Source organism: Rhinolophus sinicus, chromosome 10, assembly GCF_057876585.1.
Source record: "Rhinolophus sinicus isolate RSI-liver-muscle chromosome 10, RSI-T2T, whole genome shotgun sequence".
Classification (NCBI taxonomy): Eukaryota; Metazoa; Chordata; class Mammalia; order Chiroptera; family Rhinolophidae; genus Rhinolophus; species Rhinolophus sinicus.
This window is the reverse complement of record NC_142510.1, coordinates 1,607,940-1,623,705: the sequence shown is the minus strand read 5'-3', so window position 1 is coordinate 1,623,705 and position 15,766 is coordinate 1,607,940. Positions and strand designations below refer to the sequence as shown.

The 15,766-nt window shown below is 58.1% G+C and overlaps 1 protein-coding gene across 1 annotated transcript in view; it reads right to left on the bottom strand.

Moving 5' to 3' along the window:
• COG7 (component of oligomeric golgi complex 7) overlaps positions 1-15,766 on the bottom strand; it is a 39,983-nt gene that overhangs the window by 872 nt on the left and 23,345 nt on the right. The window contains exons 11-16 of the mRNA XM_074322988.2: positions 14,248-14,313; positions 9,212-9,398; positions 7,611-7,751; positions 5,517-5,600; positions 2,389-2,503; positions 343-486 (exon numbers count right to left, since the gene is read on the bottom strand). Coding sequence (XP_074179089.1) covers positions 343-486; positions 2,389-2,503; positions 5,517-5,600; positions 7,611-7,751; positions 9,212-9,398; positions 14,248-14,313 — 737 coding nt within the window. The remainder of the gene's footprint in view (positions 1-342; positions 487-2,388; positions 2,504-5,516; positions 5,601-7,610; positions 7,752-9,211; positions 9,399-14,247; positions 14,314-15,766) is intronic.

The window sequence follows — 15,766 nt, the reverse complement described above, 5'->3', positions numbered from 1 at the left end:
GCAAGCTGGGCGACACTGGCAGAGTAGAGAAGGCCAGGTATCCGAGGTCACAGAGACCTCAGCCACGTCCTTCCAGCTCTCCGAGTCCCCACTCCCACCTGCTGGCGCAGGCAAGACCCACAGGCTGTAGCTACGAGGGTGCCGGACGGCGGCCATGACAGCTGCTGTCAGGACACGTTTTAGAACACAGACGTCTGGGGGGGCCCTGCACAGCGGCCCGCACTTTGAACAAGCTTCTGAGCCAAATCAGGGGTTGCCGTTAAGCAAGGGCCTGGGAGGAGGTTCCAGGTGCACTGGCGGAGCTGCCCCCCCCCCCCCCCCCCGCCTGCCCTGGGGACCCACCGATGTCCGTGGCCAGCTGCTTGGTGGAGTGCTGGGTGAGCTCGGGGATCTGGAGGATCACGTCGCAGTAGGTCTGCATGGTGGCCCTGGCGACCGAGCCCAGCCAGCTGTCAGCCATGTTGTCCAGCTCGGGCAGCTCGTCGCCTGGGGAGGGGGAGGGGAAGGTGGGCGCCACGCAGAACCCGCTCAGGACAAGCCCTGGACAACCGCTCCCCCGGGCCTCTGGGCGAGCTGGCCCACGACGGCGCTGTTCACACAGACGTGCCAGGCGCTGCCATCTCGAGGGAGATGCAGGGAACAGGACAATGACATCTCAGGTCACCCGGTATGGACTAAGGACCATGAGGCTAGAGCAGGAAGCAGGCAGGTGAGGCGGGCAGAGTTCCCAGAGGTGGGTGGAGGGCAGTCACGCAGGCCGAGGCCTCCTACACACAGAGCAAGGGGCTGGCGGGTAGCAGACCCGCGGGCGGGAGCCCCACACCCACAGAGCGGGAGGAGGCAGGATGGCTGGCACAGCCTGGCCGGGGACACAGAAGGCCAAAGCTCAGACAGCACCCCAGAGCTGACTGACGCCTGTTCAAAGCCGACCCCACCGCTCAGGAGCTGGTAACAGTCCTGGCTGCACAGGCTGCACAGGTTACGTGAGGCCCTGGGCACGGCCACCACACACTCAGTGCTACACACATGGCAGGTGTCAGAGTCAGCGTGAGGCCAGGGAGGGAGCAATGGGACACGGTGTGAGGCCGGGGCTGGTCACAGAGGTCACCTAGAATCCTGTGGACCCAGGAAGCAGGAAGTGGGCCACGGCTACAATGTGAGAGCCTGTACAGGGACAGACAGGCTGTGGGGAGAAGCGCGAGAGGGGGCAGCAAGTCTGCAAGAGACCTGCCGGTCTCCACAGGGAAGGGGCACACCCAACAGCAGGAAAGGGGGGCAGACATGACAGCGACATACAAAAAGTACGTGGACAAGCAGTGATAAATGACCCATGTAGGAGAAGAGAGGCCAAATGCTCCCACGACCACTAGAAACCCAGCAGGCGAGGACGGGGGCTGCAAGCACTTGCTGGGATGGAGTCTTGTCCCCAGGTTCCAGGGGCTAGAGGTTTTCAAGCCATCAGGACTCATGGGTCAGAGTGAGGACAAGCGGCAGGAAACGGGCGGAGAGAAAAGGAGGCCAAGGAGGCCGTAAGGCCAGGCAGACGGGGAGCTGGGCTCGGCAGCACGGCAGCTTTGGCAGTCGGCTCTGGAATGATCTGGCCACACCGCTTTCAACGTGGCCTGTCTGGAGCCACAGCCCTCATAGCGCTGGCTCTGGCTGAGGGCCACACACCGCCGCAGCCCCTCTCAGGACCAGACAGAGCCTGACCCCCCAGACTGCAATCTAGACCTGGACAGTGGGGGGCTCCCCTGGGCCCAGCACCCCATGGGTGGCATGTTCACTGTCACTCACCCCAAGGTCACAAACCCAGGACAGCGGCCAAGCCTCCAGGGACCGCCCGCCCCCTGTGGCTCACACGGGGTGACTGGCTGGCAAGGGGACCAGCAGGGACCAGACCGACACTGTCCTGCACAAGCCCCCACTGGGACCCACTGTGTCACATGACCCTGCCAGACAGCCCTTCAAAATTCCCGAAGTTCAAGTTCCTCATGGGAAGAAGGCTCACAGAGACTTTCAAATCTCCCTTCTACTTATACTGTTTAGAAAAACCCATTCGTCTCGTCAGAGAGTTCCTACTGGGGGCTCAGCGTCTGGTCCTTCAAACCTGCACGGTCACAACGCTAGAATCCTCGATGACACACGGGTGCGCACGGTGGGACTTGTCCCCATTTGCTACATGGTTGAACTCTTCGTAATAAAACATCACGAGAGAAAGGAACACAGAAATAAATGCCCACACCGGCTGCTCGCTGTGGTTGTCGTATTTTCGACCATCGCTACCATCCTGCTTCCCGGCTACGGTTTCCCTTCCCGGGGACCGTGTGTGACGAGGGGAAAGGTGCCCCACGGGCGGCCGCCCCTCCCCGGCCAGCAGGCCCCACTCACCTTGCTCGGGGGGGAAGGGCAGCTTCCCCGCGTGCAGTGCCAGCTCCAAGGCGGGGTCCTCCTGAGTCACAAAGGGCTCCAGGTTCAGCGGGAGGGACATGATGTACTGCCCGATCTGCAAGAGGAAGGCACCTTCAGGCGGGCACGATGCCCGCGGGCCACCTGCGCAGGACACTCATGCGAAGGCAGACGATGGACAGACACGACTCCGCACATGGGGCGGCCCCGGTCTGACCTTTCCAGCCGTGCTTATCCTGCTAATGGCAACACCTTCAGAAAGTCAGCGGTGGTTTGCGGGCAGAGCACGCAGCCGCCCTTCAAACGGCCTCAGTAGTTTTGGAACCGGGCAAAGGAAGGCATTTTGTTGGAAAAGAAGCCATGTGTGATTATAAACTGATTTGGAGGGGAAACTGTATTGTTTTCATAATACAAACCCTACAAAATAAAGACTGAGAAAACCTTCTTGGCTGGTGGGGAATCTCAAAACGTTGGGTTCCAGGACTTTGGGGACAAGCCCACAGATGACACAGTGCCTGTCAGATACACGTGACGTCATCACTGGTGTATTTTAGACGCCTATTTCTATGACCACTCATAACTGTTTTGTGCTTCAAGGTAAGAATTTGTTTCAAATTAAGGTTGATTTTCAGGTTACGACAACATAATACATATATTTTCACAAGGTCTGTGAGCTTGTTGTTGCTTTATTTTGGATCCATATTCTCCAGACTCAGAGTTGATACTGATTCTGCAAATGAAAAGTCTCAGGACTCTCAGCCTAGCTTCACACGTGCCTATCCAGCGGCGGGTCCCCGAGACTGGGAGCCAGAAGTTAACACAGACTCCATAATCTACCAGCCCAGAGAACTATCCGATGGTTACACCCGCGCTCCAAATGTTGCATGTGGTCTGGCCATTGTAAGTTTATACGTCCTACGGGCCACCGTGCTAACCAAAATGTGATAGTTTCGTCTCCCTTCAGAGAGGTACACAGACGGTAACGTAAATTAATCAGCATTCTCCCCTTTCATTTACTTGTACAATCTTTCACTCAAATGAGGCAAGTGGCCCCTTACCCACCTCAACAACACTCGGTACATTCCTCATCTCCCCACAAGGCTGGAGGAAGGGAAGGATGCTGATTCTGGAGCTGGGATTCTTCCCTCTAGTCCCTCTCAGCAAGCACTTCCTGCACACCTACTGTGTGCAGGCCCCAGGCACATTCCTGTACTTGGCCCCTTTCATTGGTCGCCATGACCTTTGGCTTAATCCACAGGCTCAGCTTTACTTGAAATGACACCTCGCGTCTGTGTGGTTTTAACTTTTCACGGCCTCTGTCCCACTGCGTCCCTTTATAACACTCCCATGGCCGTGTGGGAGAGGACACGCGCGAACACGACAAAGCGGCATTTCGGTACCAGATGTCAGTAACCTGACATCCCACACGAGCAGCGGCCTGAGACTGGGGGCCTTGCGGTGGCTCCTAGGCTGGGTCCATGTGTCTGCTTACTTTTTGGAAGTCGGTGTGGAAAGGGACTCTCCCTTGGCCCCTGTGACATGTGCCTGCTATTCGCACAGCCCATAAATACTCCTGGATCTGCTGTGTGGGCCTCAGCGGCTCAGGAAAAATGAAACGCTTTGTGGGCAAACGGACTTCGGTTTGAGTCGTGCCTGTACCACCGAGTGACACGGGGCAACGTCATCTGTCAGGGCCTTGCGTGCATCATCTCTGAAATGAGGACGACCCCACTCTTACTTCAAAGGGCTGTGGCGAGGATGAAACTAACCCCGTGTGACGCACACACAGGACACCGCGTGTCCTAACCGAGCTGCGCTGGGTCAATGGCCTCCCCGCCCCACTTCTGTCCCCCAGAACCTATGCTGTGACACTGCCACCAGCCAACAGCAGAGCTGTCATCAACAGGACATCGTCTCCCACACCGACCCTCGCCTGGCGCTGTCCTTGCAGTGCGTGCTCAACAGTTTTCCTGCCCCACGTACAACGTCTGCAACGCAGGAGGGTCACAGCTGTGGGAGAGGCCCTGCCTGGAAACGCGTCCTAACCTTCCTTCCTGCTCTGCAAACTTCAGGTCAGTTTGTAACCTCACGGCCCTTCCAGCAACATCGTCTCCTGAATTAATGCTGACTGTACGAACATGGTCTCGATTCTAAAAGCGAGATTATTCCCTTTGGTTGTAAAGACCAACCCACATCTGAACAGCTTCCTCAGCGCAGGAAACGAGTAACACCCAGGAGGACAGGAGAACGACGGCCACTCTGGACTGGACGCTGCTCAGGTGGACAGGGCGTGATGGCACCACTCACATGGGGCACCCACACACCTCTACAACCCCCTGTGCCTTTGCCAGTGGAGTCACAACTCCGGGGGGGGGGGGGAGGGTTCCAGAGGGAGGGCACAGGCAGGAACCACCCACCTGGAAACCACCCGAGACCAGCCTTCTCCATGGCATGAGGTGCCTGGCTGGGTATATGGCCCCACACGGTCACTGTACAGCACGCACACACACACTTCCGAGCAGGTGCAGGAGGAAGGAAGGAAAGGCCACGAGCAGGCGTGCAGGTGTGAACGCGGGAGGAAGGGACTCCAGTGCCCGCTGCCCTGCAGCCCTCGCCCTGCTCTTCCAAAACATTAAGGCTCTATAACTACAGTTCTTGTGGAGACTCAGCTGCCGCTGTGAACACGAGAGCACTCAGCACAGGCCTGGCACATAGTAGGTGCTCACGAACAGCCTGCTGAACTTGAACTCGGAACGACATACACACACAAACATCAGACAGAAGAATTCGGCCACCTGCATCCTGGCTCCCAAGTCACAATTTCCCACTGAACTCACTCTGACAGCCTCAGGTCTGGCCACACCTCACACTGGGGAGACGGGGTGGGGGGGGGGGCACATGAGGTTCTCAAATCAGCACGTGTTTCATCCGCTGGTTTAAGGACATCAGCGGCATTTACTTCAAGTCCTGGATGTGGATGGAGGCTTTCCAAGGGCAAAGGTCCAGATGGCACCGATGGGATAACTACTGTGCCCGAAGGGCCAGAATCAAAACCTGAGACGCGGCCTGAAACGCCGCGAGCAGCAGAGGAAGGCAAAGGGGTCTCTTACGTTGCTGATGTACTCGAGGGGGGTGAGGCTGAAGGTGGGCAGGTCGTCCGCCAGGGTTTCTCCAATGCCGGCTGTGCTCCAGCTCTAGGGGAGGAAGGAGGACACGGTGTCAGCACCAGGCCCCGGACCGCGCCGCACCAAGCTCGCAGCGCTCCCCACCAGGGGCTGGCAGACCAGGGGCTTCTCATCCTTAAAGCACCACCCTGAAGCTGGCCAGCAAGGAGGTCATGCCATCTTGGCACCCCACAGATGGTGGCAGGACCCACCATCACACCACATGTCCGTGGGTACCAGGCCTCTGTCCCCCGAAAGCACAAAGGACAGTGGGAGCCCTGTGCACTATCTCCCTACGGGACTGGGTCTCAGCACTCCCAAGAAGCCAGGACCCCCCAAATCCACCAGAGACCATGTGAAATCCCGTCCTCGTGGGAGGGAGGCCCGGGAAGCCCTTTGGGGCTGCAGCGATGCAAACCACACTCGCCAGGAGCACAGGACTGAGCTACGCCTGCCGCTTTCATCTGTACGGGTGTTTCTGCATCACCTAACTGACGCAGAACTCGAAGGGAAAGGGGACAGGGACGGGAAGGGCCTGCAAACCCCACAGCGGCCCCTCTGCCCTCTTCCTGAGCCCTGTCTGGGGGAGACCCTCAACACCAACTTGTCTCCTTCCGTCACTGAAAGTGGAATGAATGGCTACGGCTTCACCGGGTGGGCCTCTGGTCGTCGTCTGGAGGACGCAACTCACCAGCAGCGCGAGGTTACCGTCCAGCCTGGCATGCCTCACAGAAGTCTAGCTTAATTCCAACCTGACTCACCCTCAAGCCAGCCTGGAACACAAGGCCCTTTGTGGCTGGGCTCCTGGAGTGAGCCCCGAGGTCACGCGGCAGCTGCTCTCTGCAGCCACCGGTGCCTGATCTGGTGGCCTGACCCTTAAGCAGCAGTCCTGGGAGGCGATGGCCACGTCCACCCCGGCTACCACAGGGCTAAGCCGCCGCTGGCCTCCCCACGCTCTCCAGCTCAAGTACTTCTGTCGAATGTTCTTTGCTCAGGACAAGCTCCTTCCTCCCCCATCCCCGCACCTACAATTTTCTAAATGCCGTGTTCTTGCGTGAGAACTCTTTCATTTCAAAATGGCCCCCTTTTTTCAGGCAACTCCCACCTCACTGAGAAGGAACATCCGACGCCCACGTGGACCGGGTGCTGAGACGTGCGGGGCCTCGTGTCGGCTTTGCAGGGACGACACAGACATCCCCCCCCCATCTCCCCAGCGCTACCCCGAACACACACAGGCCCCTACTTCCAGAGGTCGCAGCAGCAGATACCACAAGTGTCCAGAGGAGCAGGAGCTCAGGGTAGTTAGAGAAGCGGTAGCTACTGGGCACACAAGGTGCGAGAAGAGGCCGGGAGGAGGACGCACAGCTTTGAACACCAGGCTAAGAGAAGGCTCTCTCCAACACACTGTGGGCGGGGAGGGAGGGGGAGGGGTGGGGGAGGGGATGGGGAGGGGGGAGGGGGAGGGGATGGGGAAGGGGGAGGGAGGGAGGGAAGGGGAGACCAGAGCAGCCAGAGCCAGCAGAGGAAACGGGCCTGACAGGCAATCCCTTGAAAAGGAAGTGGGATGAGCAGAAAAAAGAACAGAGGTGGGGAAGGAAAGTGAGCAGCCCTAGGAAAAGCCGAAACAGAAAAGGTGTCGAGGACAGGACACGGCAGGACCCTGCAAACAGCCCCACAAACCCCAGAGCAGACCCGGGAGGCCACTCTGTTGCGTAAGTCCCAGAACGATTTCCCAAGACAACAGCACCTCTAACCTGCCCCAACCTACCCAGGGACTCGTGACCTCCCTTATTGCCCCAGAGGCACAGCGATGTGGCCCCCCCCAGGGCCGAAGCTGATCAGGCCACAGTGCAAGCCCCAAGAAACAGCCTGGAGACACAGCATCACGTGGACAGAACTAAGAGAAAGCCTCGCTAAGCGGTGAGGTGCAGGGGACCAGAGGCTGTGCAGTGGGACTTCGGGCCTCGGGAGTGGAAGGGGGCGCCTCCTGAAGCTCTGGGAAGGAGGCGGGGCGGGGGCCACCGCAGTTGGGGGGCTCACCTCCATCTTGGGGATGAGCAGCAGCTGCTGTCGGATGCGCAGGAAAACCGAGTCGAAAGCCAGCTGGTGCGCCTGCTGGTTTAGCCGCATCAGGGCCGCCCGGGAGGCCGACAGCAGGTTGTGCTTTCCGGACCCTTTTTCCTAGGACACGGGAGGCAAGAGGCTATCTGCTGGGCCCTGAACCCGAGCAAGGTTATTAGCTAGTCACACGCTTTGAAAGCCACTGAGAAGAATAGCGAGGCGTTCCAGACCACAGTGGCCCCCAACCCAGGACCCAGGCACACGCCTAATGAGATACATGGGCCCCCCTAGGCCCAGTGAGTTGGGTCCGGCGGGTGCAGGCGTCCACAATCCGTATTTCAATTCACTTTCCCAGGTGCTTCTGTCGCATTGGAGCTGACACAGCTCACGGACTGCGGCTGGCAGGTTAGGAAGCGCTACCCTGTGACTGTCCCGCAGGGATGAGGAGCTGGGAGGAGACCCCCAGAGGTGCCCCCCATAAACAGGGGTGATGGACGAGCCCTGACCCCAGCAAGCTCGGGTCCATGACACTGGGCCGCGAGCCAGCGTGTGCACAACCTGCATGAGCCCCGAGGAATCCCCAAGGCCTGAGAAAATGCGGAGGTGGAAAGCGGACCCTCCTGCCATTATAAATGAACCGATCAGGACCAACAGGAACAAGCCAGATTGGCAATAAAGATAAAGAGCCGCGTCCCCCAATCACAGAAGCACGGATGAGTGAACGTGCAGACCTGCTCCAACACGGGCTGTCCACTCACATGCGGCCGCGGGGGGCCGGGATGCAGGTGGGGGAGGCCGTGAGGGGCGTGTCCAGAGGCCCACGGCAGCCCCCCCAGAGCTCGCGGCAGGAGGGATAACTCTGGACTGCGCTCAGGGCTATGGGAGCAGCAATGTCTCCTCTGCCTGTCACCACGAGAGTGAGCGTCAAACAAGACCCAGGGGGTGTGGACATGATTCTGGAAAGGACGCCTGTGGCCCTCTCAGAGCCGTGGGGGCCGTTCCCAGGGAGCTATGTGACTCACTTCCTGTCTTGGGAGGTTCTCCTATTGCTGGAGCCCAAGGGTTTAAGCTCAAAGTCAAAGGCAGCTTTACGGCAGACAAACTAAGAGTTTAAGGAACAGCCAGCAGGGCACACCTGCCCCCAGGTCCCCACGTGGAGGGACCTGCACTGCAGGGGCACCTGACTTGTCCTCGTCCCAACTCCAGGGCTGGGGTCCCCCTTTCCGGCTGCCCACTGGCATCAGTACACATTCCAGTCCCCGCTCTCCATTCAGTAAAAGGGGACTGTCCTTGCACGAGGGCCGGGGCTGTTGACAGGACCAACTCTGGGAGGAGGTACAGGCAGCTCATGTGGCCGCAGATCTACAGTCACGCGGTCCGACGACCTCCTCTCAAGAGTGAAGCTCCGTTACCTGATTCCTACTCTACCCTTCCGACCCAGGTTAGGTCATCAGCTCCCTAAAACCGCATCGTAAATGAGACGGAAGTGGCAGCAGGACACACCAGCGCCCAGGGCCCACGCACGGGCCAGAAGGCCCGATGGGGCCGAGGGGACGGACGCCGCCAGCCTGGCCGCGTACCTTGAGGGTATAAAGGGTTTCCATCAGGCTGGCGTACTCCGCAGGGCTGTCCTTCTGCAGGTAGTTGTGTTCTTGCCACGGGTTCTTGGCGGAGGGTTTCCTGTCCGTCAGGACGCTGTCCTGGATGCCGGCCAGGCTGCGAGGGCTGTAGGAGTCGGACAGGTACTTCCCGGCTGTGGACAGGATCCTGCAGGGACAGAGCTGCGCATTACACCCCAGCTGCCCGCGTGGAGCACCGCTCTGGGAACACTCACGTTGCTCCTTATTCAATCCCAGGACACCGTCACGAGCCAGGCGCATTTGGGGTCCGTTTCCTATGAAGACACCCTTCGCCGTTTAGGAGTGAGAGGGACCTCAGGTGCACGACAGACAGATACCACGTGCCACTTCCTGTCTGACAGCCCACACACGTGCTGTCTTCCTAACACGATATCAGCCGGCATGGGCAGCGGCCGCTCTCTTCCAGCCTGGGACACTGCACTTCCTGTGCGGCCCTGCCTGTTACATGGGCTCCACTGTGTGGAACAGCGAAAGCCACGTGAGCCACCAGACACGTCAGGGGGATAGCTGGTCCCTGGAGAGCAGGGACAGCAGCTCGCCACAGGCCCCCAAGCACAGGATGCGCGGTCACCAGCCTGGGCTGGTGTGGGGCTGGTATTCGCCTGCACTGGGAAGTCTCCTTCCGTGTCCGGGTGCTACAGAGATTGACTGCGCCTGCCCAGTGTGAGAAAACGGGAAACGGCCTGGAGGAGCCCGTGGGTGCCGGCCCCCCTCTAGAGCTGCTGGGGAAGCCCATCTGTCCAAGGGTGACTCGACCCCCCACACACACACACACGAACGCAGTTTCTCCTCTGCCCGACTTTACCCTCCAGCTGACGCGTACACGGGTACAGAACAGTACGAACCTATGTACCCAGCACAACAGACCCTGCGTTGTGTTCCAACATGGCTGCTTCTAACCCCTGCTTTATGGGAATTTCTCACGAAGAAAACTGCTTCGCACGAGGCAGCTTTTAGATTCACCGCCTTTTTTTCCTCCAAAAACAAACCTTATGAGTTTGTCAAGGAATGCCTGTACTTGCAAACAAACGCCAGGGACAGGCCCTCCCTCGGGAACCACTGCCAACACCACCGGCCACCTGCCTCACCCTTAAGGGCAAGTCCCACCTCTCCCTGCTGCTCAGGCCCACAGGTCATCTCTGTTGGGTCTCTCACCTGCCAAACTGTGGGGTCACTGTCACCGCCTTACTTCCACGTCATCGTTATTCCTCACCTGCGTCTCAGCAGCCTTCCCTGCCCCCATCCCTCCACACGCCACTTACTCAGCCCTCCCAAGGGCTAAGAGAATGATCTTTCCCAAAGACAAATCTGATTTGCCCTTTTCCCAGAGACCCCTCAGTGCCCCCAGGTGGACGTGAACAGGCCTGAGCAGGGCACCCAGGGTCCCCGCGGCAGGAGCCACGGGTCCTTATGAGCGCCCCCGACTCACGCCCAGTGCCCGCCCTGCCTGCCACACGGCTTCATGCACGTGTGGGCCGAGCCCACGCCCCCTCCACCAGAACACTCGGCCCTCTGCTGTGCATCTGCGACAACCCCACTTCCTTGGGGGCTCCTGGTCCCAGGGGCTCCCTGCCCACTTTTTCCCGGCGTCCCCCAGGCACTCAGTCTTCCGCGCCCATCAGCCTCGCACCTCTCGGTGGCATCTGTCACATTTTGTCTCATTTCTCGCCCACCAGACAGTGAGGACACTACAGAGTCCTTCGCCTGAGTGCCTGGCACCTGGCAGGGGCTCCCGATGACTTTGTGAGTGACGGGAGCCTGGGTACAGGGAGCGGGAGGCTGAGAGCCCAGCGAGCTTCCGTCTCTGCCCTCTGAGACCTCAAACTCCTGTGTGGGGCTAACCAGTCAGCAGGGGAAACCGGCACCAAGTGGAAGAAAAACAGACAGGTGGGAACGTTTTAAGGACTAGATCAGAATTTAAAACGTCGAAGAACATGCTCCACAATAAAAACCAAATCTAATATAAAGAAATGCCAAAGAAACACAGTCCAAGCCCGAGGAACGAATGGCCTCTCCCTCGCCTCTTCACCCATCAGATGGTCTCATCATGAGCCTGATTTCCCATGACGTGCAGTTATCGGAACTGGGAACTAAACCATGGAAACGAACCCTGGGCCCTGCACTCATCAGAAACGTGTCCTCATCACCGCAGCAGGCGCTAAGCTCGGTCTCGGAAACACCAGAGGATTGAACAAGGTCCTTGCCTGCAAGGAGCTCAGAGATTAATAGGGGGCGGAGTGGTCCAACGCCTGCCAGTGTGGGGCTAATGTTTCAAGTCCATCTGTTTCCTTAACTAATTTCCTTGTCATGAGTTGTCACCCACTCCTCACTCATGGCAACCTGTACATTTACGCGTCTCCCAAACCTCACTGCTCCGTTGGACTGTCCCACTAACACCTGACCCTGGTGAGGATGCCACTGTCCCAGGTGAGCATCAGGAAGAGCACAGAGCCTGTGGCAGTCCCCATGCAGCCCCAAGTCACAGAAATCTCAGGTGACACCCAACTCGGCCCTGCCTGACGCAGGCCATAAACCACAAAATGACCCCCTTGGGCAAGGACGCGATCTAGAGCCAGGGAGCCAATGCGTCTCATCACCGAAGGAGCCTGGAGCGTCTCTGACTCCTGCCTCTGCCACCCAGCAGCGTCCTTGCTAGTCTGGGTTGTGCAGGGAGACGGACGGGGGGCGGAGATAAGCTCTACAGGCGCCGCACGTGCACGGCCTCCCGACGGGAACACAGGGGCAACTGCGCTGCTCCCCCCCAGCCGAGCTGCCAGGACATCACCTGCTGCAGGGGCCCAGCCAGCCCCGTATGTCGTCTTACTCGCCAGGCTTTCAGCCTCTGCAGCTCACGCTTTGTCGTCACGGCCCCATTCGGCCTCCTAACCAGATCCTTGCTCAGCCTTTGGAATGTACGCTTCGCCTCCATTCGGGGATGAAGGCAAGTCTGTATGTCACACACACACCCACGGAGAAGCTCCACACTGAGGACAGCAGGTGGTGGTCCGATCCCGACGCCCCGGGTGACGTCCAGGCTCCAATCCCTGCCTCGCAGCTGCGTCCCCTCAGACACAGCTACGTCCGCAAGTAACTCCCTTTCCTTACAGTCAGTCCTGTGCCCGATTCCAGGCCTCTGTCTCTTCACCTATAAAAAAGGGGGTGAGAACAGTACCTCCCTCTTTGGCCCTGGGAGGATGAGGGAGGTAACTCGTGTAAAGTGCTCAACAAATATGCTTCTCTGGAGAGAACTTTTAGGGTGAGGAGCTTTTCAGCATTTATCCTGTATGCTTGTGAACTGTTTTAACTTTTGCAATAAGCTGGCCCAGGCTGTAACTACTATTGGATTTAAGACAATAGTGGGCTGGCCCAGTTGGAGCTCCGTGCTCCTAAAGCTGAAGGATTCGATTCCCACATGGGCCAGTGGGCTCTCAACCACAAGGTTGCAAGTTCGACTCCTGCAAGGGATGGTGGGCTGTGCCCCCTGCAACTAAGATTGAACACGGCACCTTGAGCTGAGCTGCCGCTGAGCTCCCGGATGGCTCAGTTGGTTGGAATGTGTCCTCTCAACCACAAGGTTGCCAGTTCGACTCCCGCAAGGGATGGTGGGCTGTGCCCCCTGCAACTAGAAACGGCAACTGGACCTGGAGCTGAGCTGCGCCCTCCACAACTAAGACTGAAAGGACAACAACTTGACTTGGAAAAAAGGCCTGGAAGTACACACTGTTCCCCAATAAAGTCCTGTTCCCCTTCCCCAATAAAATCTTAAATAAAAAAAAAAAAAAAGACAATAGTAAGTGACGTGCCTTTCTTTTAACCACATAAGAGTTCAATTTTCTCCTTTTTAGGGTACTCTGTGAACCCAGGCCCCGCACTCCTCCTCCAAGGCTCCCCCACTGTGTTCGTGTGCACACAGGTGTGGGGGGCTTTGCATCATCGTCTGTATGATTTACACACATCCCGCTCGTCATGTGGAGTTTCGGTTTCACTGACTCGGGGATGTCACATTATCTGCAGCAGGACGCGCAGGAGTCATGAGTTATAAACAGCAATGTCACCGCTGTACAACATTCCCCACTGTGAGAACCATCAGGAAAACTCTCAGGACTTGAAGACAATCCGTGGGCTCAGAAAGGAAGGACACAGGTGGGAGAGGCAGCCGCCCACTCGAGCCCTGACTCCAAGGCCAGTGTGACCTCTGCCCTGAGCGGTCCGACCCTCGTGCTCTCCCTTCCACTTCACCACGTCCCACTGCCCGAAGTTCTCCTGCAGAGACCACCTCACCTGGGGACGGACGACAATTCAAGGAGTGGGGGGGGGGGGGCCTGTGGGGCCCTCCCACAGCTCTGTGGACCACACTTCTATGAACTCATGAGTGGAGACCTCAAAGGTACCAAAAGAATGACAGGAGAGGAAGGGAGAGAAAGAGTGGGGGCTGGAGTGCTGGGAGGGGAAACGCGGCCTGAATGGGGCATGCAGAGCCCTGGAAGAGCCTGGCAGGGGCCAGAACAGAGAAGGGGGGCAGAGGGACCCCAGCAATCCTCCCTTGACACGCACCCCCCGGGCAGCATGGAGCCCTGCTGCAGGACCCGGCAGGCTGGCCGGCTGGGTTAGTCCTGGTTCTGTGGGCAGCCCAGGGGCCTCACACCACTTATAAACATTCTAGAGGAAAACGTATTCTGAGCCCCAATAACGGACTTACAAACAAGCAGTGGGACCCAGCACATTCATACTCTGGAGACAGCACGTACCGTGTCCTCGTTTAGGCTGAAACGTCCATATTTAATCAAAACTATGTGGCCACTGCCAAGCAGGTCAGACCTTGCCCTTTTCACGTGTTTGATAAACGTTTCATGGTGACAATGACACCCCCCGTCCAGGTACAGATGGCCCTCGAAGCCTGTGGCTTCAGGTTTGACCGTACGCTGTCACTGCTGACCACGAGCCTCGGCATGGGTCTGGCCCCAGCTCCGTCCTACCTGCTGGCCAGCTGTTGCTCGAAGTCCCCAAACTGCCGCAGGAGCTCTCCGCAGGTGGCTATTATCCTAAACAAAACAAAAAGCACTTCACGCTCAAGTGCCTGGAACGCCAACACTTACAGCACAAACAGCGTCTCATTCACACAGATTCTAACCATTCACTGCTCAGGTGCTGTGCCCGATTCTGGGAAGGCACTTAATTCACCACACAGGAAATGCTCGTCCCTCTCAGCCTCGGTCACAGGCCTGGCAGCTACGAATCACAGTTCTGTATGAGACGATTGCCAATAATGTTACATGTTTACACTACTCGGGTGCTTCTGGGCTTTGCCCTTGAGAAAATGGGCTGGAAAGGCTGTGCAGCTAAAACGTAAAAGCCAAAATTCAGTATTTAATGTTTGTTTGATGCCTGCCATTTGCCACTGTCCTAATACTAGAAAATTCTCAGATCACATGAAAGGCAGCTGGAGACTAATCCACTTGCCTCTCAGAGATAAGCCTGAATGCCTGTCGGATCTGCACTTAACAATCCTTTAATTGTCAAGCAACTTTACCCAGGCCTCTAACTCCTGCTACTGGGTCCTTCAACACCAAACTATAAAGTCAGGACAAAGCAAGGATTAACGCTGAACTTTCTCCAGAAGTGCCTGCCTGTTATCACCGGGTGCCCAGCATTCCATCCTGAGAAAGTAAATTGTCCCGCCGGCCTCGGGGACAATGGAACCTGCGCCTGGCACTTGCCTACACACCAGGCCACCACGGACGGCGGGGCACATAGGTAGCGCCTAGAACCCTAAGGGTCGGCAGAAAAGTTCAAGTCTGGATCGGAGCCCAGGAGCCAATCACCCAAGTGGTGCTGGGAGGTCCTGACCCACCGTGGTGGTTGATGGGAGCCTTCGGAGGGTCCGGGTCTGCCCGGTGGGCCCTAGACCTGTGTGTGTCACCTCGGGGAGGAGGGAAGAAGGGGAAGTGGGAAAGAGAAGTGTCTCCTTTCAGAAGGTACATCCATGAAGAATGATCTTAAGGAACAGAAGTTTCTAGGTTGCTTTTTGCCTCAGCCTAGTGGCCTCGCTGTCAGGCCCCACGGGAGTGGGAGACCCAGGGCACAATGGGGAGCGTGTGCCCCGTCTCTCTGGGCGGGGGGGGGGGGGTCTTTGCTACCAACCCTAGGGGGTCGTGCTTCCAGAGCTTCCATCCGGATGATGGTAAGTCTGGTTTTTAAACGTTGGCGACTAACCTGAAGTCTCTGAAACGCTGTGAGAAAACAGAGCACGTCCACGGGTCAGCTCTGGCTCCAGGGAGCCGTCTGCACCCCCGCCTGGACACGGCCAGGGCCAAACTCCCGGGGCCACAGGGGCACCAGGGTGCCTACCTAGTGGCCCACGGGACACACAGGCTATAGTCAGAACCTGGCTGTGAGCAGCCACTCGGGGGGTCACCTCAGTGCCTTTTACAGAATTCTTACGCGGCCCCTTGCAGGCCAAACGGCACTCTTAGCACTTAGCGTCACGGCGCCAGA